Source organism: Mus caroli, chromosome 5 (genome assembly GCF_900094665.2).
Source record: "Mus caroli chromosome 5, CAROLI_EIJ_v1.1, whole genome shotgun sequence".
In the NCBI taxonomy this organism is placed as follows: Eukaryota; Metazoa; Chordata; class Mammalia; order Rodentia; family Muridae; genus Mus; species Mus caroli.
The window spans coordinates 108,608,356-108,634,102 of NC_034574.1; the positions used below are offsets into that span (position 1 = coordinate 108,608,356).

A 25,747-nucleotide genomic window follows, 5' to 3' on the forward strand; every position below is an offset into this window, starting at 1 on the left:
CACACACACACACACACACACTCCATATAGGGAGGCTGAACCTGCTATGTAGCCATGGTTCCAGATACCCCCGTGTCCTCAGCATATCATACCCCTGCTCTGGCTGAGAGGCACTCCAGGCAGACAGTGAAGAGATTCCCCCATCTGCATCAGGGCTGTGGAACAGAGTTTTGGAGGCAGGGTCTCAACTTCTGGCCCAGTGTGATCTCCCCATTCAGCTCCACAGATCAAAGCCATATGGGATTTCAACAGTATGCTCTGTCAGTCTGGTTCTATTACCTTCTCTGTGGGCCGTGCCTCAGTAAATGGCACCTGTTCAGACTAACCTGGGAGTTATTGTTTGGCAACGAAGGGCTGCTCTAGTGGCTGTGTAGCAATGCGTTCCACCCAACCCCACAGCACTGCGAGCAGAGCACAGTCTTGGAAGCATGCCCTTGCCACCTGTACATCCCAGGGGGTGGCTGCAGGTGCAACTTACTCCTAAAACACCCGTGTACTGATCAGCTGATATGCTGAGGTAGTCACCGACCCAAACCTTCACTATGTGGGGACATCGCTGACTGTATGTCCTGCTGGGGGGACAGAGTATGACCTCAAGCTAGAAAAGCCACACAAGGAAGGCATCTACTTCCTTTTGCACTCTGGTGTGAGCTAGAGTTGCCAAACCCCCCCCCCCCCAGGCTGCAGACCTGTGAGATCCCAGGACCCTGCCCTGCCTGTTATCCATCCAGCTGTTCCAGCTGTTGATAGCTATTGGGTTTAATGCAGTGCATTCATTTTACTGAAGTTACACAAAGCAAATGTGTTGTGCACAACCAGTTCTAGAGATTTCAAAATGTGTTAAGCAATAAAGACTAATAGGATCAGACATGAACAGGGATGCCCAACCACACCCTCTTGGTAAGTATTACACACCCACTGACATTTTTCCAAGGGAGGATCCATCCACACAGGTCTGCTCCCTCCTATTAAGGGAACAGTTGCCACCCTGACTCCATGACTAGACTGAAGATCAAGGTCCCAGACAGAGCCAGCAGCTACTTAGCATGAATGCAGAAGCCATCCAATGATGAGGCAGGAAGACAGGAAAGTTTTATGTGTACGGTGGGTCTGCTCATATGTCTGTGTGTCCACTAAGGCCAGAAGGGTGCTGGATCCCTGGAACTGGAGTTACAGACAGTTCCAAGCTGCCATGTGGGCGCTGGTAATCCAACCTTGTCCTCGGGGAGAGCAGCCAGCACTCTTAATCATTGAGCCTCTCTCCTAACCTCAAACGTTGAGTGCCCAGTAAGGAATATGAGGGCCTGGGCCTGATGCTCTGCAGACTGAGAATGCTCCAACTTTCTCAGGAAGCTTTGGGAGCGTGCAGTTTAGAATTTCAGCAAACTCTCATTTGCATATTTCTAGCTCCAAGGCAGAGGTGACTGGGGAGAGGTACCAGCAGCTTTTGCAGCCTTATTGCCTGTACCACGACCCAGAAAGACTGTGGCAAAGACAAACTTCTTCAGATCAAAGGAGTGTGGGTGTGGCTTCAGGATAACTGAGGAAGGAGCAGACAGGTTTTGAAACCACACACTGGGCATGACACTAGACAGGACCAACCAACCTAATATGTGTCAAATAAAGCTCCAGAAAAGCTTTCCACTGTGGTCTAGAAAACCTGAAGAAGCTAGAGCCCAACAGTCAACTGCTTAGGAAGGGCTGTGGAAATCAGGGAAAAAAAAAAATCTCCCACAATGAGTTTACTCGAGGCTTAAATGTGATGAAGGTCCCCCTGCAAGCTCTAACCTCGGTTGTGGGCTGCACTCTTCCTCTCTTCACTAAGGCTGGATCTGACGGCTGTCATCCAAGTGGATCTGGTTTATCATACACATACTCAAATTACACCCCACAGAGGCCCTCATCATTAAACAGCACTTAAGAGCCCACCCTTAAAGCCATGCTACTTGGTCTTTCCTTTCACCACCATCTGAGTCTCCGTGCTCGAGCTTTGTCCAGTGGCCTGTGCTAGGCCAGCCAGGAGAAAACGCCGAGTCAGCACTTGCACTGGTCATTATGGGGGCTGTGGTCTGCCCGACTGGAAGATAACATGGGAATGCCATCACCACGGTAAGGTAGAGCAGAGGGTGCAGGAAGGAGAGCAAGAGAGGACCAAGGAAGAAGTGAAATCTGCTCTGCAACTGAAGGATGAGCAGGTCGGGGGGGGGGGGTGGAATCCTCCAGACAGAGGCGGAGCTGGAGGGGACACACCTGTGAGTGCTCAGCTCCTCTGTGACCATGCAGAGAAGGAGGGGCGTTAAGATGGAGGAGGCTGGAGCCGGGTGTGACAAAGGCCTTTAATCCCAGCACTCGGGAGGCAGAGGCAGGCGGATTTCTGAGTTCGAGGCCAACCTGGTCTACAAAGTGAGTTCCAGGACCGCCAGAGCTCTACAGAGAATCCCTGTTTCAGGGCATCGGGGGTGGGGGGAAGATGGGCTGGGCGGTGGTGGCGAACGCCTTTAATCCTAGCACTTGGGAGGCAGAGGCAGGCGGATTTCTGAGTTTGAGGCCAGCCTGGTCTACAAAGTGAGTTCCAGGACAGCCAGGGCTATACAGAGAAACCCTGTCTCGAAAAACCAAAAAAAAAAAAAAAAAAAAAAAAAAAAAAAAAAAAAAAAAAAAAAAAAAAAAAAAAAAAAAAAAAGATGGAGGAGGCTGGCAGCGTGCAGGAGCACACAGTGGCCAGGACCTGATGACTTCTGTCTGGACTTGGATGCTGCCCACGACTCATATGAGGTACCCTGCTCTCAAGCCACACTACAGGAAAACTGCCACCATGTGGAGGTGGCTGGCTGTAGGTATGTGCGCCATGTATGTGCCACGGGCCCATGGAGATTAGGACAGAGTGTCAGGAACTGGAGTTATGGTTGTGACCCACCATGTGGGTGTTGGAAGCTAAACCTGGGTCCTCTGCAAGAACAAGTGTACTCAACTGCTGAGCCATCTCTTCAGCTCCTGGGTGCTTGTCTTTTATATTCTGCAATTAATCCTGAAGACCCAGACCATCTGCTGGTATTTGCTCTGTACTCATTAATGCCAGGGTGGATGGTAAGAACAGAGGACACTGGAGTGGTGGGTGCCAGGCAGGTCTTCATGTCGGTTATTAGGTTTTGTCTCATACAAATAATTAGCACTTAAATAATTTGCAGTCTTCTACTTAACAGTCTGGTTAGTGTTTGAGAGTGCATGCCCACACTGACTTCCGGCCCAGTTTCCAGGGGTGTAAAGAACTCCCCCAAGTGGGAAGCAATGGGCTAGCTGTTCCTGGAATCTCAGTTCTCTAGGCTACAGGTGCTCCACAGCCATCCAGACATGTGCTCACTAGCAGGCTCAGTGGTGGTCGGATGGGAACCAACCACTGTTCACGGTGCCGCACGAGGTGTCTGCTGCTGTTTTCAGTCATCCTGGACTATGAAATCCCATCTGAGCACCAACCCCCCCTCGGGTGCTAGTGTGGCCCCATGACTACCATGGCAGTGGGTGTGGGTGTGGCCGAGGGGCTTCTCTTGAGTACTCTGGAAAAGCCATCCAACTCTCCACTTCATGTGGAACACGAGTGCAGCCTAGAGCGCTCTCTGACAGGGAGCTCACAGGCACTGAACTCAACCACACATCAAACCAACTTTTGTTTTGGTTTCCTTTTCTTTTCTTTCTTTCTTTTTTGAGACAGGGTTTCTCTGTGTAACAGCCCTGGCTGTCCTGAAACTCACTGTGTAGACCAGGCTGGCCCTAAACTCACACAGATCTGCCTGCCTCTGCCTCCCGAGTGAGTGTTGGATCAACAGTGTGCCCGCCCCACCATGCCTGGCTATCAACTTACGTAGTAGAGAACCTGTATTTAAACTGTGTTTCTCAATGAAACAAGGTCCTCACTTTGATAAGAAAAGCAGCCAAAGTAAAATTTTTAGAAAATTGTCAACACTTTAATAAGCAAGCACTTGTTTTAGTAAGTGGGAACACAGTACTAGGCTTGGGAGGCTGAGGCAAGAGGATCTACTGGGCCCAAGAGTTCAAGGCTGGTAAATGTTAACACTCCATTTCCAAACCACTCTACCAACAATACAAGTGTTAATCTAAAGAACACTGAGACAGGTGTCAGGTAGCCTAGGCTAGTGTGAACTGGCACTGTACCTAAGGATGACCTTGAATTCCTAATCCCCCTGCCTTCACCTCCCAAGGGCTTTGATTACATGCATGTACCACAGACTTCAAAGGACCTCTATACAAGCTTTTCCTTTTGGGAGTGCTGGAGATTAAAGCCAGGGCCTTGCAGTTGCTTGTCAACACTCCCACCACCGAGCTAGACCTGTTAAGAGAACGTCTGGATCAAGTATTTTATTCTCTCAGTTTAGAAGATCTGTCCTTAAGACTGAATCACTCTCTGAGGACCGTGGACTTTAGGCAGGAGCATGCCTTGGGCTACCTAGCTCACTCCCCAGTATGTGACCAGGAGCAAGCCACAGCTGTAATTTCCATCCTTGCTCTGTGGCTGGAGGTCGGCCTCCCCATATTCGTCTAAGAGGACAGTGAAGAGACAAAGGTTTATAATGAAGGCATCATACGTGTAAGAACACGTTACCAAGGCGAAAGCTGTGTGTTAATCCCACATAGAAGGGTGGGAGCAGTGGCCCAGGACAGGTGGGATGTGAGTGGGACTATCTGTAGGTGTCCCCAAGTTTTCACTCCTGCACAAGAGTCTGGTCCAGAGGAAGCTTGTCTCAGGACAGACCTCACAAGCTTCTGGGTGGCACTTCTAAGTTCTTAACATCTTTCAGATGAGAATATCCATGTCCTTCAGTGTCCATAGGAGAGATGGGGCCATGATCAAACAAGAAAGGAACAGTAAGGGCAACAGAAATTTCCAGAGCTGAAAAATAGGCTCCCAGAGGGGAAGACACCAACATCTTCACTTCACAACTTCCACAACACAACCTGGGAGCTGTGGCTTTCAGTGGTCAGCACCCAATTCCTCAACTTTGGGTGCCCTCGGCTCACACAGGTGGGCGTTTTAGGTAAAGGCCCCGTGCACACTCTCTGCACTGTGAAATGGGGGTGCTCACCTGACTGTGGAGTTGCTGCAGCTCTTCTAGGCTCTGCCTCAGTTTACCCCTCTCTCCCTCCATGAGCTCCCTCAGGGCTCTTGAGTCCTCACTGGTCTGCCTTATTTGTTCTTCTAAGGAGTCATCGTCCATCCTCCGGGTGCTCTGACAGAGAGAGGTAAGCAGGTGTGGGGAGGGAGGAGCAAGCGACAGTTAGTGGGAGGAGGCACAATGCAGAGGACAGAAAGATGAAGAGGAAGGACAGACGACAGGGAGGATGACACAGGCCGGGGCAAGTGCGACTTGGGTTTAATTTTATCCTATAAGAGCTTGTTTTTACCAAGCTTTGGGAGAAGCAGCTGCGTGCTACGAATGGCACAAAGCTCTGGCATCTCCTTACCCCACAATGACCTGGCCTCCTAGCATCCACTCTACAGAGCAACCCAGGCTGTTCCAACAGAGACATCTGTCCCTCATCTGACTGCCTCCACTATGACAAAGACCTAAGTGTCTGTTAGATGGGAGAGAAGTCAAGAAGAAACCCATCAGACTGTGCACATGCCAGGCCACGGGAGGCGGGGGCGGGAGGGGAGCCAGAAGAAAAGCCCTCTTCTTCACACCTGAGGTCTTGTTCACCTCCTCAACCTTCTGTACTGATTTTGCTAGAAAGAAGCCTTAGGGTTTTTGTTGTTGTTTGTTTTGAGACAGGGTCTTACTATGCAGCTCTGGTTGTCTTGGAACTCACTATGTAAACCAGGCTAGCCTCAAAGTCACAGTAACCTGCCTGCCTCTTCCTCCATAGTGCAGGACTAAAGCTGTGAGCGGTCATACCTGGCAAGCCTTAGTGCTCACGCTCTGCCCGCTCACTCTTACCCCATCAGGACCAGCCGCACAGGGACAGCCTGGGAGTTTACATAGACAACTAAGTTTCTAAGCAAACCCTCCAACTCAAGGCCCCCAGTGCCTGTGCATAACTGTATGGTGAACTACCCCCTAGCTATGCCACAATGCTACTGGTTCTCAACCAGGGATTGCAACCTCCTTGGCTAACCTCTATCTCCAAAAATACTTACATCATGACTCACAACACTAGCAAAGTTACTGTCATGAACGAACAATGAAAATAACTTTACAGTTGGGGGTCACTACAACATAAGGAGCTGTATTAAAGGTTTGCAGCGTTAGGGAGGTTGAAAACCCCTCTCATTGTACTTGCAGGAAGGGGACCATGGAGACTGACTTCCTGGTTCCTGGTGCTCAATACTCTCAAATGAATGGCTCAGAATCCTGGCAACAAGTGACAAGGGAGGCCCTGTCTGCACCTTGTTCCCCACGCAGGCCGACCATGCCCTGTGGCGGGCCCTTACCGTGGGCTCCACGCCATCCACGATGCTCTGTATCAGCCTCTTGAGATCGTTGAGGGCGGTGCGCAGGCTGCCGGCAGGCACGTCTTTGGCCGACGAGGTCTCCGAGGACTCGTCCATGGAGGAGTCTGTGGATACGGCTGAGTCGGCGCTGTCATTCCCTCGGAGGTGTGAGCAGAGATAGCGAACCTGGCAGTAGGCTTCCCAGAGCTGCAGCCTCAGCTGTGTCACAAAATGTTACCATCACTACAGACTCTAGAGAGGCCCCGGTCAGTTAGTACCTAAGCCCAAAACACAGGTACTTGAAATCTGCTTTTTAGAAGCAAGAGTTTCGTTTTTTAAAATATCTTAAGAAATAATAGTTTAGAGCTAGTACATCTTAGACTTTCTTTTTTTTTTCCTTCTGAGATAGGGTTTTTCTGTGTAGCCCAGGCTGGCCTTGAACTCATATAGAGATCTGCCCGTCTCTGCCCCTGAGCGCTGGAAATAAAGGCATGTGCCACCCCCGCCATGCTCAGTTCTTTTTGAGATTACTATGTACATACGTAGCCCTGGCTGGCCTGGAACTAGCCTGCCGTAACTGCTCTGCCTCAGTCTTCCTTGTGCGGGTGACCAGCTATTCCCAATTCTGATTTCCCCTGTTCTCTCACCCTCTAACCCACTCATCTGCCACATAAAGTATTTCTGTCACCTATGAGTAGCTGTACGGGCTGGAGTCAGAGCCTGGGTGGGAAGGAGAGGCGATGGAGGTATAAAGAAGCAAATGGCACAGGAGGGATGGCTCTGGATCACTTCAGAGGCCCAGGGGGAGAGACTGAGCAGGACACAGCTCTCTGGTCTGGCTGTTCTGTTCAAGGTTTTAGTGGCTGACCAGTGAGCGAGTCTCACTCCAGCCTGTGGCCATCGGAACTCATGCCGGGGGGGCGGCACGGTGCTGAAGAGGGTGAAGAGAACCTAGGGCCCACTTCTGCCAGCTGGTGGGGATATGAGCACCTGCTCTCTCTCCTGCTCCAGCTCCTCGGCTTCCATGCTCTGCTCGATCTCTGACAGCAGGGACGTGCTGGTTGCGGCCGAGCTCTGCAAACTCCTCTCCTCCGTGAGTTCCTCCACCTTGCCCTGCAGCTGCCGGTAGGACAGTCGCACCTCCTGGAGCTCCAGCTGGCTTTGGTGCAGCTGTGGGGAAGAAAGCACAGGCTGGGCTGCTGAGCCATACCACGGCAAGCAGTGGCCACAAGTGGACCCTGCCACTAGACTGGCCAACAACTCAGAGAAAAACAGAGGCAGGAGGGACACGGAGCAGGCTGTATGGGGGATCCAGTCAGCAAGACCCAGCTCTGAGAAACTCAACAGCATAAACAACTCCAGAACTTGAGAATTCTCTGGGAAAAAGTTAATGGAAGAACCTAGGATTCAAAAGACTCAAGGGACTGTGTGAGGGCACACAGCTTAGTTAAAGAAAGACACTGTCTCAACAGCAGCGACGACAAAACCAAACAAAAATCTCAAGATATGAACCAAGTATAAGAGGCTTTGTATCTTGATTTAAAAAAATTATGCCAGGCATAGTGGCACAGGCCCTTAATCCCAGCACTTGGGAGGCAGGTGGATCTCTGTGAGTTCAAGGCCAGCCTGGTCTACATAGCGAGTTCTTTTTTTTTTTTTTTTTTTTTTTTTTTTTTTTTTTTTTGGTTTTTTCGAGACAGGGTTTCTCTGTGTAGCCCTGGCTGTCCTGGCACTCACTTTGTAGACCAGGCTGGCCTTGAACTCAGAAATCCGCCTGCCTCTGCCTCCCGAGTGCTGGGACTAAAGGCGTGCGCCACCACGCCCGGCTACATAGCGAGTTCTAAGACAGCCTCTGAAGTGGCAGCAGCCTTGGGTGACTTTCCCTGGGAAACACTGTGTTTTGCTGCAGGCTTCCGCTGGCTTGGGGGACTGCTGATAGGAGAGGCTGGCTGGAGATGAGTGTCCCACAGGGGTGGGGCACAGGTGCTCTCGATGCAGAGCCAGGCAGCAGCAGGCATGGTTGGGCATTATCAAAGCAGAAAACTAAGCCCAGCAGCAATGGGGGACCACAGTGACTCCATCACTGGAAACAGCAAACAAACTCTGATGACAATGGGAGCATTTACAATTCTCACTCTCAATGAGAGCTGAGGGTTTACACTTAGCCAAGTCCTTAGCAGTTTCCTTTTTAAAAAAAAAAAGAAAAGAAAAAAAGAAATTTTATTATTATGGTTCAAGTCCGTGTGCTATGTATGATGTGTGTGTGGGATACAGATACGATCTTGCCATGACAAACATACGGGACCTGTGCTTTTAACTGAGTCATCTTGCCAGCCCTCCTTAGCAGTTTACTGAATGAAGTTAAAACATGAACTCTTCAATGATCCAGCAACTCCATTCTGAAGTGCACGTTCCCAACGAGATGAGACAGTAAGAGATGCTGTCTCAAGCAATAAAGTGGAGGGGTCTGGATGACTCAGTGGTTAAGAACACTGGCTATTCTTCCAGCTGACCCAGGATTGATTCCCAGCACCCACATGGCGGCTCACAACTGTTTGTAACTCTTTTTTTTTTTTTTTTTTTGGTTTTTCGAGACAGGGTTTCTCTGTATATCCCTGGCTGTCCTCGAACTCAGAAATCCGCCTGCCTCTGCCTCCCGATGTTTGTAACTCTTAATCCATGGGATCTGATGCCCTCTTTTGGCCCCTGAGGGCACTGCCACAGCACCCCATGGAAAGGATCACAACAATCAATCACTTAGGGGCAGTGCCCCAAGCTCCTCCACAGAGTATCTGCTGTCATACCCCAAAATGTTTATAAGACCCTATCCATCCAGAAGGAGTAAAGGTGTGCGGATTACTCCACCAGGGATCATCCGAGAGCTGCTGTCATGTAAAAGCTGTAACACTTCCTGGAGAAGAAAATTCTCTCCTGAAACATTCTCCCCAGGCCCACCACGGTCACTTCCTGCCCAGTGACCCTGACCTTGGTTCCTAGGCTCTGCACCTCACTTGCAGCTCTCCCTGCTCACACCAGCCTGGCTGCTTCGTAGTCTCACTGTAACTGTAGTCTCATTGCAATTATAAAGTAGCGGCAGCTGCGGAAGAGAGCAGTGGCTGCCTCCTTCCAACTCTCCTCTCCCAGTGTAACTCCGTGGCCACTGCAGCTGGGCTAGAGCCCCACAGATTCCCACAGATCTCCTATAGTGTCTGGTATACAGAGCAGCAAACACACAGAGTTTTCTCCCTAGAGGTTAGTGTGGGTGAAGAATTTCCTGAGATTTAAATTTATTCTTTTAGAAAATGGTCTTTCTGGAGCCATCTCTGTTTCATTAAGAAGAGCAAACAGCTGGCTGTAGTGGCGTACAACACGGACATTTCCCAGACTTGGGTTGGCTGGAAACACAGCTCGGTGCTGGAGGGGCACCTTGACAGTCCAAGGCCTAGGGATCAAGCCCAGCACTGAGGAGTGGACTGTGCTGCTCTCCTCAGACTTTTCACTAAGCTGCCGTGCCTCCTGCAGATGCAGGGGCTCTGGGTGGGTGGTGGCAACTCCTCATGAAAGGAGTCAGTGCTTCAGAGCCGTGGAGCCAATTCCCTAGCTGCCTGGAGCCTCATCTTCAGCCCACCACTGCCAGAGACTGGCTGGCTAGTGGCCTGAATGAGCCCTAACTAGAAAGGGCTGGAGCCCAACTGCTGCCAGGAAGACAAGAAGACCTGGCAAGCCGCTTGCCTGTCCCTGGGTCAGCAACACCTGCTACTACAGTGGGACCTCCTCCAGCCCCAGTTTTGGGAAAACTTGGAAGGAAAAGAAAACAAAGAAAGCCAGGGTTACAGGGAATAAAGAGACTTTCCTAGGAAGCATTTGGCACAGTTACAAGCAGTACGTTAAGTACCAAATGCCTTACAAATTATTGTCCAGGAAACATACATCTCAGCAGGAGACAGTCTCACAGTTCTCACACACTGGACGCAATTAGTTCAATTACTCATGCACACTCAAAGATATGTAATTAACTGTAACAGCAAGAGAACAAAAGGCCAGGAGGGGCCTCATTCTCTGGTCAGTGACTGATTCACCACCTGGACAAATGTGCAGAAAAATCAAATCAAATCAAGGAAGAGTCTGGCAACTGCAGATATGCTGTAATGTAAAAATAGTATCTGTATGGGCATGGCTGCATATACCACTAACCCCTCAGTCACTCAGGAGGCAGAGGCAGGCGGGTCTCTGAAGTTCCAGGTCACCCTGGTCTCCAGAGCTAATTCTAGGACAGCCAGGGCTAGACAGGAACTCTGCTTCAAACAGAGAAGCAGAAGAAAACAGTATCTTTGTATAAGAAAGCTGGCAGTGTATTTCTATGTACGGAAAGGGATGGCACGAAATGCCTTTTTATTAGTACACTATGGAAAGTCTGAGTTCACAGCGCTGAAGCGTAGTGTGAGGAGGGCATTCTCTTGACATGGGAGTGCTGAGATGGTGTGAGGGAACTACACATGATCAGAGTCAGGGCAAAGTCTAGTCCCCAGGACATGTGCTCTATGAGTCCCCCACGGTGAGTGGGGCTGCTCTCTGCTGATGAAGCCACCCGTTTGCCAGGGTCAGCTCCTACACACTTCTGTAAGGGGCTGAGTGCCCCTTAGACTGACAACTGATTTCTTTACTGAGGCAGAGACAGGAGGCCTGCTGTGAGTCCAAGGCCAGCACATCAAGTTCTAAGCTACGTAGCACTAACCTTAGACCCCATCTCAAACCAAACGCTTGTTATGAAGCGAGCAGTGAGCTTTAATGCCTATGATAAGGCCTCAGAACAAAAACAACGACCACAGCTGAACTCCACCAGCGCCTTAAAAATCTGTTTTAGGGTGGGAGGACTGGCTCAGGGAGCATAGGCCCCCAAGCCTGACGACCTGCGTTTCATCCTGAGATCCACGTGTTGGGAGTTGAGAAGTGTCAGTAACTCTCCTCTGACCTGACAATGTGCACTGTGGCTGTGCACCTACACACAACCCTCCCCGCCCTATCCCCCCCCCCCTAGAAAAAAAAGTTTGGCAGACAGCAGGACCAGTCACCAGTGAAGCAGATCAAAGGGGCCCTCCTGCTGATGGAGGCCTTTGCCTTGCCAGCTCAGCCTCCCACCCGCCCTTATCTGAGGATTTAAAATCAAGGGATTAAACACATTCCAAGGCCACTGACTCAACACTTTACAAAGCTGGGGTAGGACTGTGCAAGTCCACCTGGGTCAGCTGGATTTTTTCCTGTCATTTAAGGCCATCTTGGTGACGGCTTTCTGGAGGACACTAGTAACTAGTGACAAGGAGCTTTTACATAAACAGAAGGCACAGACAGAAGTAGGAAAGGTGAGGATAAATATGATTCTCCAAAAAGGGTGGACCGTCGTCCCGCCTTGCTGGCGGCCCTGCATGAGTGTGTGGCCTCAGCTGGGTTCCTGATGCTACAGGACACAGCCCGCTGACGGTCCCAGAGGTTCTCGCTCTTCCCCCTCATTTCCCGGTTCCTAGTTAGGTAGGAGACATCATTCTGATTTGCAAATTCATGCTAGGCTCAAAGTTTCTTTTTGGCAAGGGCAGTTTCTGGCTTTGTAGTTCTTTCCCCCTCTCTGTTCTGTCTCAGAGTGCTTCCTGGGGATCTGAAGGCTGCTCCACGGAGGGCTTGCAAGGGCAAATGAGCACCAGGCGAGTCAGCTATCGTGGAGGGGGGAGGTTTCTAGTCTGCATTCCATCAAGGACCTGGTATATGCCTTGGGATAAATGATTTGTTTTCTGTAGGCTTTAGAGAAGAATATGAAAGCTCTCCATTCACTAGAAAGTGACCTGTGTCATCTCTGCTGTCTATCACAGCAGCCTTAGCACTTCTCTCCACTTCAGAACCTGCTGGAAGGCTTTAGGACTGGCGTCACGTCACTTTCTCCTCTACTGTCCTCTCTGTTCTGTGGTACTGGAGATAGAAACTAGAGTCTCTGCTCTCTGGCCAAGCCCCCAACAACAGAACTACATCCCAGACCCATTTCTAGTCAGCATTTGTTGAAGCCCTACTATCTGGAAAATGATGAGTTGAAGGAACAAAAGCATCACCAAGGAGAACTTAAACCCTGCTAGACGACCCTTGTAGAGGTTCTGCCTGGTGCAGCCGAGCTCACACAGACAGCGCGGTGCTGTGAGTTACTGGACTCTGCGAGGTGCTGTGTGTCGCTGGACTCCAGACTCAGAAGTTGTTCTTGTTTATTGTCTGAGACAGTTTCAGTACAGCCTAGCCTGGTCAGGAACTTTACATAGCCCTGGCTAACGCTGAACTCCAATTCCTCCTTATTCAGCCTCACAAGTGCTGGGATCATCGTAGGCATGTACCACCATGCTTGGCTTTAGTTAAAATGTCATCTCACATCAGAACCTCTGAACAGCTTTCCTCTGAACCCAGTGAGGCCTCTGCGGCCTGGTCTTTGGGTAGGGACTCACCTGGCATTCCAGTATTACCTGCCCAACAGATGACCCACATATGATACCAACACTGCCCACTGGACTCTCCCCACCCACTCTACAGAACCAGCCCAGCAAAGCACCCGGGGGACAGATACTGCCCCATATTTCTGGGGAGACTGGGAGATTATTTTTTGTTTTGGAGGTTATTTCTTCCAAGTCTGAGCTTGGGTTTTTAGGTGAAGCCTGGTGGCAGTTCCCAAACAAGAGCAAAGATGACTAAGAAGTAGTTTCTCTTAGGGAAGTTAAAAACATCAGTTAGGCTCACCAAGGGCTTGGCCTGAGCCCTTTCTGGCAATGGGCAGAAGTTGAGCATGCCTGCTGGGTTCTTGGTTTCTGTGTTGTGCCGGCAACGGCAGGGGAGGGCACTGGAGCCGAGAGTGGGGTCCATGGGCTTCCTCTGAGATCTTCTCATAGATTTCACAAATACTAGCTAGCTAGGTCAGGAGACTCCGCGTGCTCCGCATTAACTGCCCAGAGAGAACTGTGTGACACCGCTCCAGGACCAGTGGCTCTGAGCACACAGAAGGAAGGGGTGATCTGAGAACACTTACTTACCCAGGTACAGGCATGCTAGAGTTCCCTGGGGAAGTCTAAGACCCATGTGGAGATCTCAGGGTCACCTACTTGGCCACCAGCAGTGGCGCTAGCCTTTCCTTTTTGGCTAAGCACCTGCTCCCCATGCCCCATCCCCACCCCTGTCTGGTCCTAGCTCTATGCAGTAGCCTCTCTGCCCAGTACCTGTAGGTCTTTGTCATGGCCCTGCCTTTCTAGGATCAGCACCCGGTCCTGTAGCTCCTCCACAGTCCCTTGAAGCAGGTCATTCTCCTCCAAGGTGGCGGTGAGCCGATGTTCCAGCTCCCGTTTTCGATCTGACAGCATCTTGATCTGAAAAGACGGAGAACCACAGGATGGTGTAGAGTTCTATTGGCTGAGCGTAGGAGGAGGGACTAGCCCCAGATATGGAGATATGTGTCTCTGGATATTGTGCCCAGAGACTTGGGGTTCGTCTTGGAGAAGAGAGCTGTATAATCCTGGGCTGAAGGGACAGGCCCTCCCCTTTAGAAAGCTGACTGGGAAGGGGTAGGAGTTAGCCCAGGGGAAGCCAGAATGTGGGCTGCCAGGCAGAGGAAGGGTGGATAGTCAGTGCTCTGTAAATTCCAGAGATAAGTCAGAAAAGGCCCCACCTTGCCTGACCTCAGCCCTGCCAGGCAGCACAGCACCTGATCTGCCTACACCTCAAGTCACAAGCACCAGGAAGTTCCCTACTAGGTGCTGTGTTCTTGCAAACAGGCTCTCCGCCTTCTCTTCCCACTGCCTGGAGCTACCATCCCAGCTCAGACCCTGGCCCCTGGCTAATGAGATGCCAGAAGGGTACAGAAGATAGAGTGTCTACATCAGCCCATGCCCTGGAAAGAATGAGACAATGGCCTCATGGTTAACTTGAACAAGAATCTGTGAAAAGAAGCAACGATCTCCCTTATGGGAAGTGTTGGATATTTTGCACATTGAAGTCAGTGTCAAGACACACGCATCTCTTGTAAGGTATGTCCGCTCTCTTCAGTGTCAGAGAGAGAACTGAGGAAAGAGATGCCTAGTCTTTTCTGGCTTCCAGGCTTGCTGTGAGGAAGCCGAATCCAGGGCTCTACCATGCCCAGGGGCTCCAGAAAGCTTTCCCAAGTAGCCCTGGCTTTGGGGGAAGGGAAGGCCTCTAGAGACCCGAAGGTCCTCACCCAGCCTGTTTCTCCGATTCTAGTTCCCTGCCACAATGATCTCTGATACACCTGCATGCTCGTAAATTCTCCCCAGTCATGGTCAGGATGCTTTCCTTCTCTGTGCTCTAACCTGCGAATGTCTTAAGGCTCTTCCTAGTGTACATCATGGGGACCCAACTCAACACTTTTCCAGTGGAAATTTAAAAAGTGTTTGGCCTGATCTCTGTCTTCTGGGCTTGGCCTTTCCTTCCCCCCTCAGCCTCTTGGCTGCTCCCACTCTGCATCAGAGCTGTGCTCAGGGCACAGCTCCTCCCTGGCCACCAAGCAATCAGATAGGATGCTGTCCTGGGGAAGTGAGGTATATGGCCTTTGTCCAGAGAGATCGGGTGTCTATCCAAACAAAGAAATATTGTCTCTCAAGTGTGCACCTGGGTAAGAGACCAAAAGGAGCAAGCCCCTGCGGTGAATGGGCCCACTATTCCTCTCACTGACCCATGCACAGGGGATTTTCACTCTAGTTCATTTTCACGTAAGTGCCCTCTGACCTTTCAATTCTCCGTCCCGTGGATCATCATGGTTTCCCAGATTCCAGTAAAGTAACAGGGGAATAGGATTCTGATATATAATTGGCCCTTAAGATACACTTACGGTTCCAGGTTTTATGAAGTAAGTTACTTATTTTAAAGGAATTATTTCTCAGCTTGGCCTTTCAAACAGCAGTGTCACTAGACAAAGCCAGGGTTTGGCACTAGGGTGCCAACTTCCTCACCGGACCCCTATATACCCTAAGACTTGTGACCAGATCTGGCAGTAAACACTCCTGGGAAACTGGTTCCTGAGGGGCTAGAGAGAATGAACAGATGGAGCAAAGAGGAAGGCAGGCAGCTTGGAGGCGGGAGCGCCTGGCAGGGCAGTAGAATGGCAAGTCATGCACACGAATGGTCACAGACAGGCATGCCGAACCCACGGGAGCAATCTCTACTTACTTCAAGGACCTGCTGCTCAATATCGGTGGGAATTCCAAGGGAAGGGAGGAAAGAGGGGAACAGGAGGCAGAAAAGAGAAGATATTGACAGACTTTAGGAAAAACATCCTCAGGTCACTTATGACGCAGGGAAGGTTTCTCTGGGCTGAGCACGATGGCTGAGCCCTTCATCACAGGTCAGGGGTTCCTGCCGTCTGGCTCTGCACTGTCTCTCAGAGTCTCACCAGGCAAAGGGATGACGGTCCCTGCAGCGGATCAGGTGGGCTCTGCCCTCAGGAAGAGCCCCCTTTCAGCTGGTGTGACTCTTGCTCTGTGTGCAGACCCCATGCTGCTCACAGGACCACTCCACAAGCACGACATTCCTCTTGCCCTGGTCTAGCCGGTGGCACAACCCTTGCTGCCATGCTCTGGCCTCAAACAGGTTACACTACCACCACGTTTCAGGTATCATACAAAGTATTCTCATTGTTAACTCTTCAACAGCATCTGCTGTCACCCTCTTCTATAAAGCAGAGGTTTCTGTTCTACTCTGTGGGGCTTCTGGTGAGTTAGTACTCAGAGTTCTCTGTATGATGCCTGGAACATGGTGGTGTACTGAGCTAGACCTAAGAGGAATGAAGAAGGGGGCAACATCCTTCCTCAGTTGTGTGTGGTAGACCAGCAAGGTGCTTCCTGTAGGAACTGTTCAGTAAAAAGTAGGTCATTCCTGATTTCCACTCCCTCAGCTGTAACTCTCAACAGCTTTATTCTTCCAGACAACAGGCTGCCCACAGGAGCAAGGAGCAAGTGTGCCCACTTAGGTTCTCACAGGAACGTCTCTTTGGATGTTTCAGAACTTTTTCTAGAGAGCAGGGGGTTTATTGCCAAGCCCAGAGGACTCTTTATCCAAATACCCAGAGGACAGTTTCAGGCGCGGCCACGCAGGGGCTCACTCACCTCGGCCTGCAGGCTCTCCAGCCGGATGATATGCTGGTTGGTGGAGGAAGTTTTCTCCCGGAAGTCTTCTTTGAGAGCATGGACCTGCATGGAGAGCTGTCTCTCAACTTCAGATGCCTGCAAGAGACAAGATGTTTTCAGAATGGATCAAAGGGAGTGTGCAAGAGAAGTCTGCTGTGATTTTCAAGTCTCTCTTTGCACGTGTGTCCCACAGAACTTTAGGGTGAGTGTTGGTTTCCATTTTCACCATAAATGACAGCCTAGGTCTGAGGCTACTTCACTGACCAGAGGAAACAGGTCCAGAAACAAGTCAGCCCTCGAATGCTAGCTATCATCAGCATCATTCTGTATACAGAAGCTCACAAAGTATCTACTAAAGTAAGAAAGTATCAATGTTTTACAACACTAAAATGGCCTTACTACCTTCTGCCTTGGGCTTTTGATTATTTTGAGACAGGCCTCACTGTGTAGCCTGGGCTGGGCTGAACTTACAGCAACCCTCCTGCACCAGTCCTAAGCACTAAGATTACAGATCCCTCAGCCCCTTCAGGAATCCTCTATCATGCCCCTCCCCTCCATTTCCCCAGCCATCACTACAGACATCTTTTTACCTTGTCTGTTGTTGTATGGCTTCTCTTCAACATGAATGCTGTTTAGAGCTCCCCATCATGTATAGTATGGATCGGAACATGAATTCTGAGGGACACTTGTGACACTCCCAGCTGTCTGGGTTGGGGTCCTCAAAGGTGATCTGAAGCAAGGTCTCCCTGGTCATGCATGAACCTCTCACAAGAGCCTGATGTCACCAGGGGAAGCCCAACATGGTGCCCTGTCAGAGGAAAGCCACAGAGCCCAGCAAGGGCACTCTGTGATCAATCTGAGGGTGCTGGAGCTGAGAAAGCTCGAGGGAAAGATCACCATGCTCTGGAATAGTTAGAAATTGTTTTCAGAGAAGGGGGGATGACATTGGTGAGGTGTCTGCTGAGCTGTTCCGTGAGGCACTCCATAAAGGGTCTGTCTCTAACAGCTCTTTTTACCTTCAAGAAGAATGTCATCAGTTGTCTATCTTTGCTCCTGCTTTGGTTCCATAAACTTAGCATATATTACCTCACTGGACTAGAGAACCACATATAAGTCTTAACATATTTCTGCTAAATGAAAACTTTTTGTTTGTTTGTTTGTCTTGTTCTTTTGTTTTTCGAGACAGGGTTTCTCTGTGTAGCCCTGGCTGTCCTGGAACTCACTCTGTAGACCAGGCTGGCCTCAAACTCAGAAATCTGCCTGTCTCTGCCTCCCGAGTGCTGGGACTAAAGGCGTGCGCCACCACGCCTAGCAGCCAGACTCTCTATTTTTACCTTTTAAATAATAAATCAAAAAACACAAAGCAGGGTAAATCCAAAGCAAACACCCTTTCTGTTAGAACTCAAGCTTACTTTCAGTTACTGCTAGCTCGTTTTAGATTTCTCAAGCACTATCAAACAGGTACCTTCTCCCGTGGAAGTCACAGCAGTAACCTTTACCAAGGCAGCGACTGTGGGGACACTTCCTGTGCTACCTCTGAGGAGGAACACATGCAGGGAAGGAGGGAGAGGAGCTGCCACAGACCAGGGACAACAGGAGGGAATAAGTCCTGGGCTGCCCTCAGAGCTGGGCTGCAATCCTGCCTCCCACAGTTTGAAGGAGCTTTACCCCCCTCCCCTACTCCCACTGCACACATGGGCAAGCCATTTTTAAATGCCAAGAGGTTTTATTTAGCACACTTGAAATTTCTTACAATGGCATGGAGGGCCCATCATTAAAACTCTCACACACTACAGTTTGACTGCTTGTTGTGAATTCATTAAATTTGGGAGGTTGAAATATTCAGATAAAAAAAATACTGTTTAAAGAATACACAACCCTGGGCTCTTCATGTCACTTCCGTGTGTGTTTATCATGTGCTCTGTACACATCCACACCCAGACCCTTCCCTTGGTCCCTTTCCCAAGTGTTCTCCTCTCTTTTCCTGCCGTGTACACACACATCTAAAGTCAGGTTCTGCGTGTGAGAGAGCGTGCCCTCCTCTTTCCTCTTCTTCCCCTCAAACACACTTAGATCTGTAAAGCCCTGGGGTAACTCAGGGAAGGGTGAGTCTCTCCAGTCCAGCCGGCCCGAGGAACGCTCCTGGGGTAACCAGCTTCAATGGGACTGCCCTAGAGAAGGGGTTCAGTCTCTCTTCACCATGGGGGTGTTCAGGGATGGACGTAGGTTGTCAGGCTTAGTAGGAAGCATCTTAGCCTGTTGAACAATCTATGTCCCTATTTTGATCAAGTTCAGATCTTTAGATATGACTAAAAGAATATTAGCTACACACACACACACACAATCACCTCTTAAGTGTGTATACACACTTACACTCCTCTCTAAGGCTCTATCTGTTTTCTGATCAAAGTATCAGGAAGCATCATGAAGGCCTTAGCTGCACAGTGAGTTGTGACATCTCTGAGCTAGGTACTAGCAGGTTCTCTAAAGAGACGACAGAAGGTGACATGGAAAAAGTAAAGAGCAAACAGCTTTTCATTCTTTCCATATGATGTCCATAAATTAAATGAGTCATTTAATCTCTGTGTTTCTCCTCTAAATTATAAACATATTCAACTGGGCGTGGCAATGCACATCTGTGACCCCAGCACTTGGGAGGCAGAGGCAGGCGGATTTCTGAGTTCGAGGCCAGCCTGGTCTACAAAGTGAGTTCCAGGACAGCCAGGGCTACACAGANAAACCCTGTCTCGAAAAAANAAAANAAAANAAAAAAAAAAAAAACCAACCAAAAAAACCAAAAAAACAAACAAACAAAAAAATTAAACAGATCAAATGTAAAATCCCAAAGTTAAAATAATTCAAGTTCTTAGTCTGCAAAGATTTTTAATCTCCCAAGAACAGGCAATAAAAACAAAACAAAACCAAAAGAAAACAAAAAAATGGGACAGGCAGTGGTGGTACAGCCTTTAATACCAGCACTCTGGAGGCAGGGGCATGGGATGAGAATGGCTGCTACAGGCTCAGGCTCTGAGTATGTGGAGCAGCTGGACCATTTGGGAAGGATTAGGAAGTCCCTGGGGCAGGCTTTACGGTTTCGGAAGATTCACATCATCCGCAGTGTGCCTGCAGTTCCTGCTTCAGCTGGCAGTTATGAGCTCTTGGATGTCCCTGCCACCCACCGTGCCATCCCTCCGCCATTATGGACCCTGATCCTCTGAAACCCCATGCCTAATCCAATGCTTTCTTTTTAAAGTTACCTTGATCATGGGGTTTTATCACACCAATAAGAAATTAACTCATACAGCATTACAATTAAATGCTGGTGTGCCCAAATTCATAAAAGTATACTAATGGAATTAAAAACACAGATTAACATCAATTCATAACCAGTAGGTGATTTCAGTATTCCATTTTCTCCAAAAGATAGGTCATCTGAACAACAACAACAAAAAAAAAAAAGAAAGAAAGAAAGAAAGAAAGAAAGAAAGATATCAGAATTAAGTGATATTATACATCAAATGGACTAACAGGTATCCAGAATATTTCACCTAAAAGCCAAAGGCCATATACTTGATCAGCATCCAAGGATAAAATAGACAGAAAAAACCCAAAACAAACCAAACCGCTCTCATGAGTGCACAAAGTTGTGAAGAAATCAAGAAAGAAAACACTCTAAGTGAAAATGACAACACACCAACCCTCTGGGCACATTAAAGGCAGGCTACGAGCAAACGCACTGCTCAAAGTGCCTATGTAAAAAACCAGGAAGAGAACAGATAAATGACTTAATGATAAATCATAAGAACCTGGGAAAAGCAACAAAACAACCCAAAATCCAGGGGATAGCAAGAAATAACAAAAAAGAACAGAAATAATAAACTGGAAACAATACAAAGGATCAATGACTCTAAGGTCTGATCCTCTGAGCACATAAAGAAGATTGACAGACAGTTGACGTGACTAACCAAGGGGAGAATGAGAGGCAGCCACTCAATCAGAAATATTGAAACAGACACCAAGAAATTTGGATTATAAGGGAATATTTTACAGACATGTACTCCCACACTGGGTCTAGAAAGCAACACACACCTTTAAACCCAGGACTAGAGAGGGCAGGTGGATCTCTTTGAGTTTGAAGCCAGCCTGGTTTCCACAGAGACTACTAGGCTAGTCAGGGATACACAATGAGACTTTGTTTCAAAAACAAAAACATGCATTCCACTAAGTTGGAAACATCTCAAAGAAATAAACTAATTTCTAGATTTATCCAAACTGCTAAAGTTAAAGCAAAAGGAGAACAGCAACCTAACTAGACCTGTAACAAGTGGGGAGACTCAAACAAGCCCAGGCCCACAGAGATCCACAGCACAAGGCTACCAGACTTTCAAATCCTTCTCACAGTATTCAAACAAGTAGAAACAGAAGGAACACTTCCAGACTCCTTCTACAATTGAATACAGTATCCAACTAAGTCCAAAGTAAGGAAAAGAGTTACAGACCAATATCCCTGGAGAACACACATTAAGTAATTCTCAAAAAAAAAAAAAAAAAAGGCTTGTAGTCGGGCGGTGGTGGTGCACACCTTTAATCTCAGCACTTGGAAGGCAGAGGCAGGCAGATTTCTGAATTTGAGGCCAGCCTGGGCTACAGAGTGAGTTCCAGGACAGCCAGGGCTACACAGAGAAACCCTGTCTCGAAAAACCAAAAACCAAAATCAAACAAAAAAACGCCCAAAAAACAACAAACAAAGAAACAAAAAGGCTTGTAAATAAATCAGTATGGGCATAATAAAAAGGATTATCTACCGTGACCAAGTTGACTTTACCCCAGAAATGCAGGGATAGTTCAACATATTGGCCAACAAGTCAATAAATGTAATAATAATAATAATAATAATAATAATAATAATAAACCCAAACAGGACTTCAAGACTAAAATCACATTATCAACACAGGCTGAAAAGGCCTTTAACCAAATGTAAGTGTCTTCATGATAAAAGGCCTAAATAGCACAGGACTGGAAGGAACATAGCCCTAATAGCAAAGGCTATCCAGGAAAACCCCTGGCACCTCCTCCTGAAAAGGAGAAAACTGGAAACAAACCCATTAAAACTAGAATGGCAGAGCTGTCCGCTATCCTTACCCCTCACAAATACAGAGCACCAAGCACTAACGGGAGCAATAAGGAAGAGAAGGAAACTAGAGAAAGTCAAATAGGGAAAGAAGAAATCAAAGTATTCCTGTTTGCAGATGCTATTATACGTGAGAGATCCTAAAATGTCCATGAGAACGCTTACAGAAATGATCAACAATGTCAGCAAAGTGGTGGAACACAGAATCAACTGGCAATGACCAGCTTTCCTATACACTGACAACAGATACGCTAAGGAAGAGCTCATGCTCACACTCCCACTCACAACGTCCTAGAAGAAAGTAAAATACTTAATAAAGCTAACCAAGGAGGTGAAGGAACTCTACAAGGAAAACTTCGTATCTCTGAAGATTGAGATAGATACTAGAAAATGGAAAGACCGCCCACATTCTACCAAAAACTACTTACACACTTAAACCAATTCCATCAAAACCTGTATCTCATTATCCTCAGAAATAGAAAAAAATTATCCTAAAACCTCATCTGGAACCACACAAGATCCTGGCTAGCCAAAGCAATCCTGAGTAAAAGCTATAATGCTAGAAAAATTACCATTCCAGATTTGAAGACATATTACAGAGCCATAGTAATAAGCAGTATGTTACTGTCATTGAAACTAGACTGTAGACCAACAGAACAAAACAGAAGACCCACACATGAGTACACATAGCTATAGGTATTGGATAGTTGACAAAGATCCAAAACATGCACTAGAGAAAAGAGCATCTTCAACACAAGGTGCTAGAAAAATGAAATTAGACCCATACCTATCACCTTCAAGAAGAATTAACTATAAGTGGATCAACATGCAACCTGAAACCCTCAAGCTGCAGAGCATACAGGCAGGACCCTCCAGCTCCAAGGCTCAGTGGCAACCCAGCTGAGAGTTCACGCCTCAACAGCAAGAGGCAGAGAGCACAGTGGGAATGCTGTGAGTCTTTTGAAACCTCAAAGCCTGCCCAAAACTGACACACCTCTTATCCTGTCCCAGCAGGTCTACCAATTAGGGAGCAAGTATCCACAGATATGAGTCTATTGAGCCACTGTTGTCCCTAGGGATGCAATAGTGGCATTTATATCTCAGCAGTAACCAATACCTATCTAATTGAACTTAACATCCGCTCAACAGGAGGGAAATCATTCCTGGTCCTGAAAATCTAGTCAACTACTTAGGGCTAGTGAGGTCCTGGACCTTAGAGGAGAACCATCACTTTTCTAAACCAGCATAACTCCTAACAGCATTCTACATATCTATCCTTATACACATACATCAGTACAGCTCTAAGCCCTCACCAAACCAAACCAAACCAAACCAAACCAAACCATCCTTCTCTTTTCAATAGACAGACTGTTGCAGAGAACAACCTGACACCCAAGACTCAGGGGACATTTCTGAAGAGTAGATGCAGGGTTACTAAGAGCCAGAGGACCAGGAAATTTGCTGTGGGATTGTGTCTTCTAGAGATGACAGGGAAGCGTCCCGTATAGTGGAACAATATGATCACCTAAACAAGACCTAACAGGGGCAACGTCGATAGGTGTGCTAACAGGAAAGGGGCAATCAGAGCTAAGGACTGCTGGGAGCAGGAAAGTGAGTCCTCTCCAGGGATGAGCCCTCTACTGTTTATCCAATACCAAGTGGTCAGGCCTGTAACCCTATACACACAAGCAACAGCAGACAGACCCAGCAGGTTGTATTTGTGTGCATGTGTGCATGTGTGCATGTGTATGTGACGGTGACAGAAAAGGAGGCTTTGATTCTGAGAGGTAGCAAGGCAGGGAGACATGGAAGAAGCTGGGAAAGGGAAAGAAGAACATGAGGTAAGTGTCCAATCTTGTCTAGGTTTGACTTCCAGCATATGAACTGAAGACAAAATCAGTATGTACACATAGCATGGTATCATGGTATTCACTATGTAACAGAACTCTGTCATCAGCAGTAGTAGAGAGCGCTCAGATATGTAAGTGACGGGTGTCGGGCACAGGAAACAAGCACTGCACACGTGGGCTTTGGGTGGAGGCTTAAATGCTGATCTCCAAGAAGCAGGGGCCGAGCAGTGATTGCTAGAGGTTAGCAAGGGTGTTGGGGAAGAGAGAGGCCGGTAAGTGGACATGGGATGAAGTTAGGGAATAACTCCTACTGTTATAAGAAGATAATCACTGTTGCCAACAGTGACTATTTGAATATTTCATCAAAGTTAAAGGAACAGCTTTTGCTTGTTCTTGATACAAAAACAATTTATGTGGAAACAGATAAACCAGTTACCCTGCTCTCTTCACACATCATATGTACATTTATTTTATCTTTTGGAGGTTTATCTTTATTCTGTGTGTATGAGTGTCTGCATGTTACTATGTGGACATGTATGCAGGTAACCATGGAGGCTGGGAGAGGGTGTCAGAGCCCTTGGAACTACAGGTGATCACATGGATACCAGGAACTAAATCCTGCCTGGTTCCCTATAAGAGCTTCAGGTATTGTTAACTGCTGAGCCATCTCTCTGGCTCCCTATATGCAAATATAAATACCACAGTGTAAGGTCCGATGAGATGGCTTAAAGGTTAAGAACACTGGCTGCTCTTCCAGAGGTCTTGAGTTCAATTCCCAGCAACCACATGGTGGCTGATCTGTAAGGGGGATCTGATGTCCTCTTCTGGCCTATGGCTGTATATGCAGCAGAGCACACATACACTAAATAATTATTTTTATATATATATATATATATATATATATATATATATATATATATATGTGTGTGTGTGTGTGTGTGTGTATGTTAAAAAAAGAAATACAACAGTGTATTACACAACTATGCATAACTACTGATAAGTATAAAACACACTGAATACTCTCTGTAATATCTGAGTATTCTCAGGAATCTATACCGTCTCTCTTTAGAGTATACATACTCCTTTTCCCATAAGATGTCTGAGTCTTGTTTCTCTTCTGGATGCCAGTGGTGCCATTTTATTAACAAGGAAAAATAAAACTTTTTACTTTTAAAAAATAGGTAAAATCATAGGAGGACATCAATTTAGGAGATTAAAAAAACAAAAACCCTGTAGGTAACCTGGGAGAGATGGAGATCAAGAACTGTCCTGACAGGGAATCTGATCACGAGATGTAACAGGCACAGCCAACACCAGAGAGCAACATTGTTTACTTTGAAAAATCTTCCACTCTGAACATACACAGAGTCTCCCTGTGTCTTAGCAGCTGGAGTGGAACAGCCAAGGCAGAACAAAGAATACACATTTGTACAAATTAGCAGGTGGGTTAAGCACAGGACTAAGGCAAAGTATGATAATTAGCTTAAGAGAAAGAAGAACAAAATACACAGCTACATGTCTCTGAGAGAATCATTCAACTACTTATACAAATTTCCCTATCTGAAAGGTGACTGATTACCCTGTATGAAAGACAGCATTGAAAAACAAAAACCACAAGATGTTTGGTGCAGATTAAGCATGTAGTATATGACAGCTATTATTATTTTAAATCATTCCTACTTCTAAAAAAAAATTGATTGATTGATTGACTGTATGAGTACACTGTCGCTGTCCTCAGACACCAGAAGATAGCATCCAATCCCATTACAGATAGTGGTGAGCCACCATGTAGTTGCTGGGATTTGAACCCGGGACCTCTGGAAGAGCAGTCAGTGCTCTTAACTGCTGAGGCATCTCTCCAGCCCCAGACAGTTATTATTATTAAGTAAAAGTCTGAAATAGAATACTGATATTTCCTATAAAGAACATACATAACTTGAAAAAGTTGAAACCTTGGTAGGATCTGGTTTAAGCCACTAATTTAAATTTGCAAGTGTGGAACTGAGGCACAGTGAAAAGAGACAGACTTATCAGCATAAGGCATGAACATGTGTGAGGGCCAGGCCAGTAAACTCTTGGCTTCCATTTCATGTTCTTTCCTTTTTTGGGGAGTGGGGGCTAAAAAACAAATAGCCATGTTCTAGATGCTTGTCAGGGCTGGTAAGAA

General features: G+C 47.6%; 1 protein-coding gene across 6 annotated transcripts in view; it reads right to left on the minus strand.

Annotated features, from left to right (window-relative positions):
* Positions 1-25,747, minus strand: part of Bicdl1 (BICD family like cargo adaptor 1) — an 83,186-nt gene that overhangs the window by 8,806 nt on the left and 48,633 nt on the right. For 2 of the 6 annotated variants that reach the window (XM_029477601.1, XM_029477603.1), the window contains exons 3-8: positions 16,579-16,695; positions 15,644-15,655; positions 13,684-13,830; positions 7,436-7,615; positions 6,446-6,664; positions 5,100-5,243 (exon numbers count right to left, since the gene is read on the minus strand). In XM_029477601.1, coding sequence (XP_029333461.1) covers positions 5,100-5,243; positions 6,446-6,664; positions 7,436-7,615; positions 13,684-13,830; positions 15,644-15,655; positions 16,579-16,695 — 819 coding nt within the window. The remainder of the gene's footprint in view (positions 1-5,099; positions 5,244-6,445; positions 6,665-7,435; positions 7,616-13,683; positions 13,831-15,643; positions 15,656-16,578; positions 16,696-25,747) is intronic. The other 4 variants (XM_029477604.1, XM_029477605.1, XM_029477602.1 and 1 more) reach the window with 3 other exon arrangements.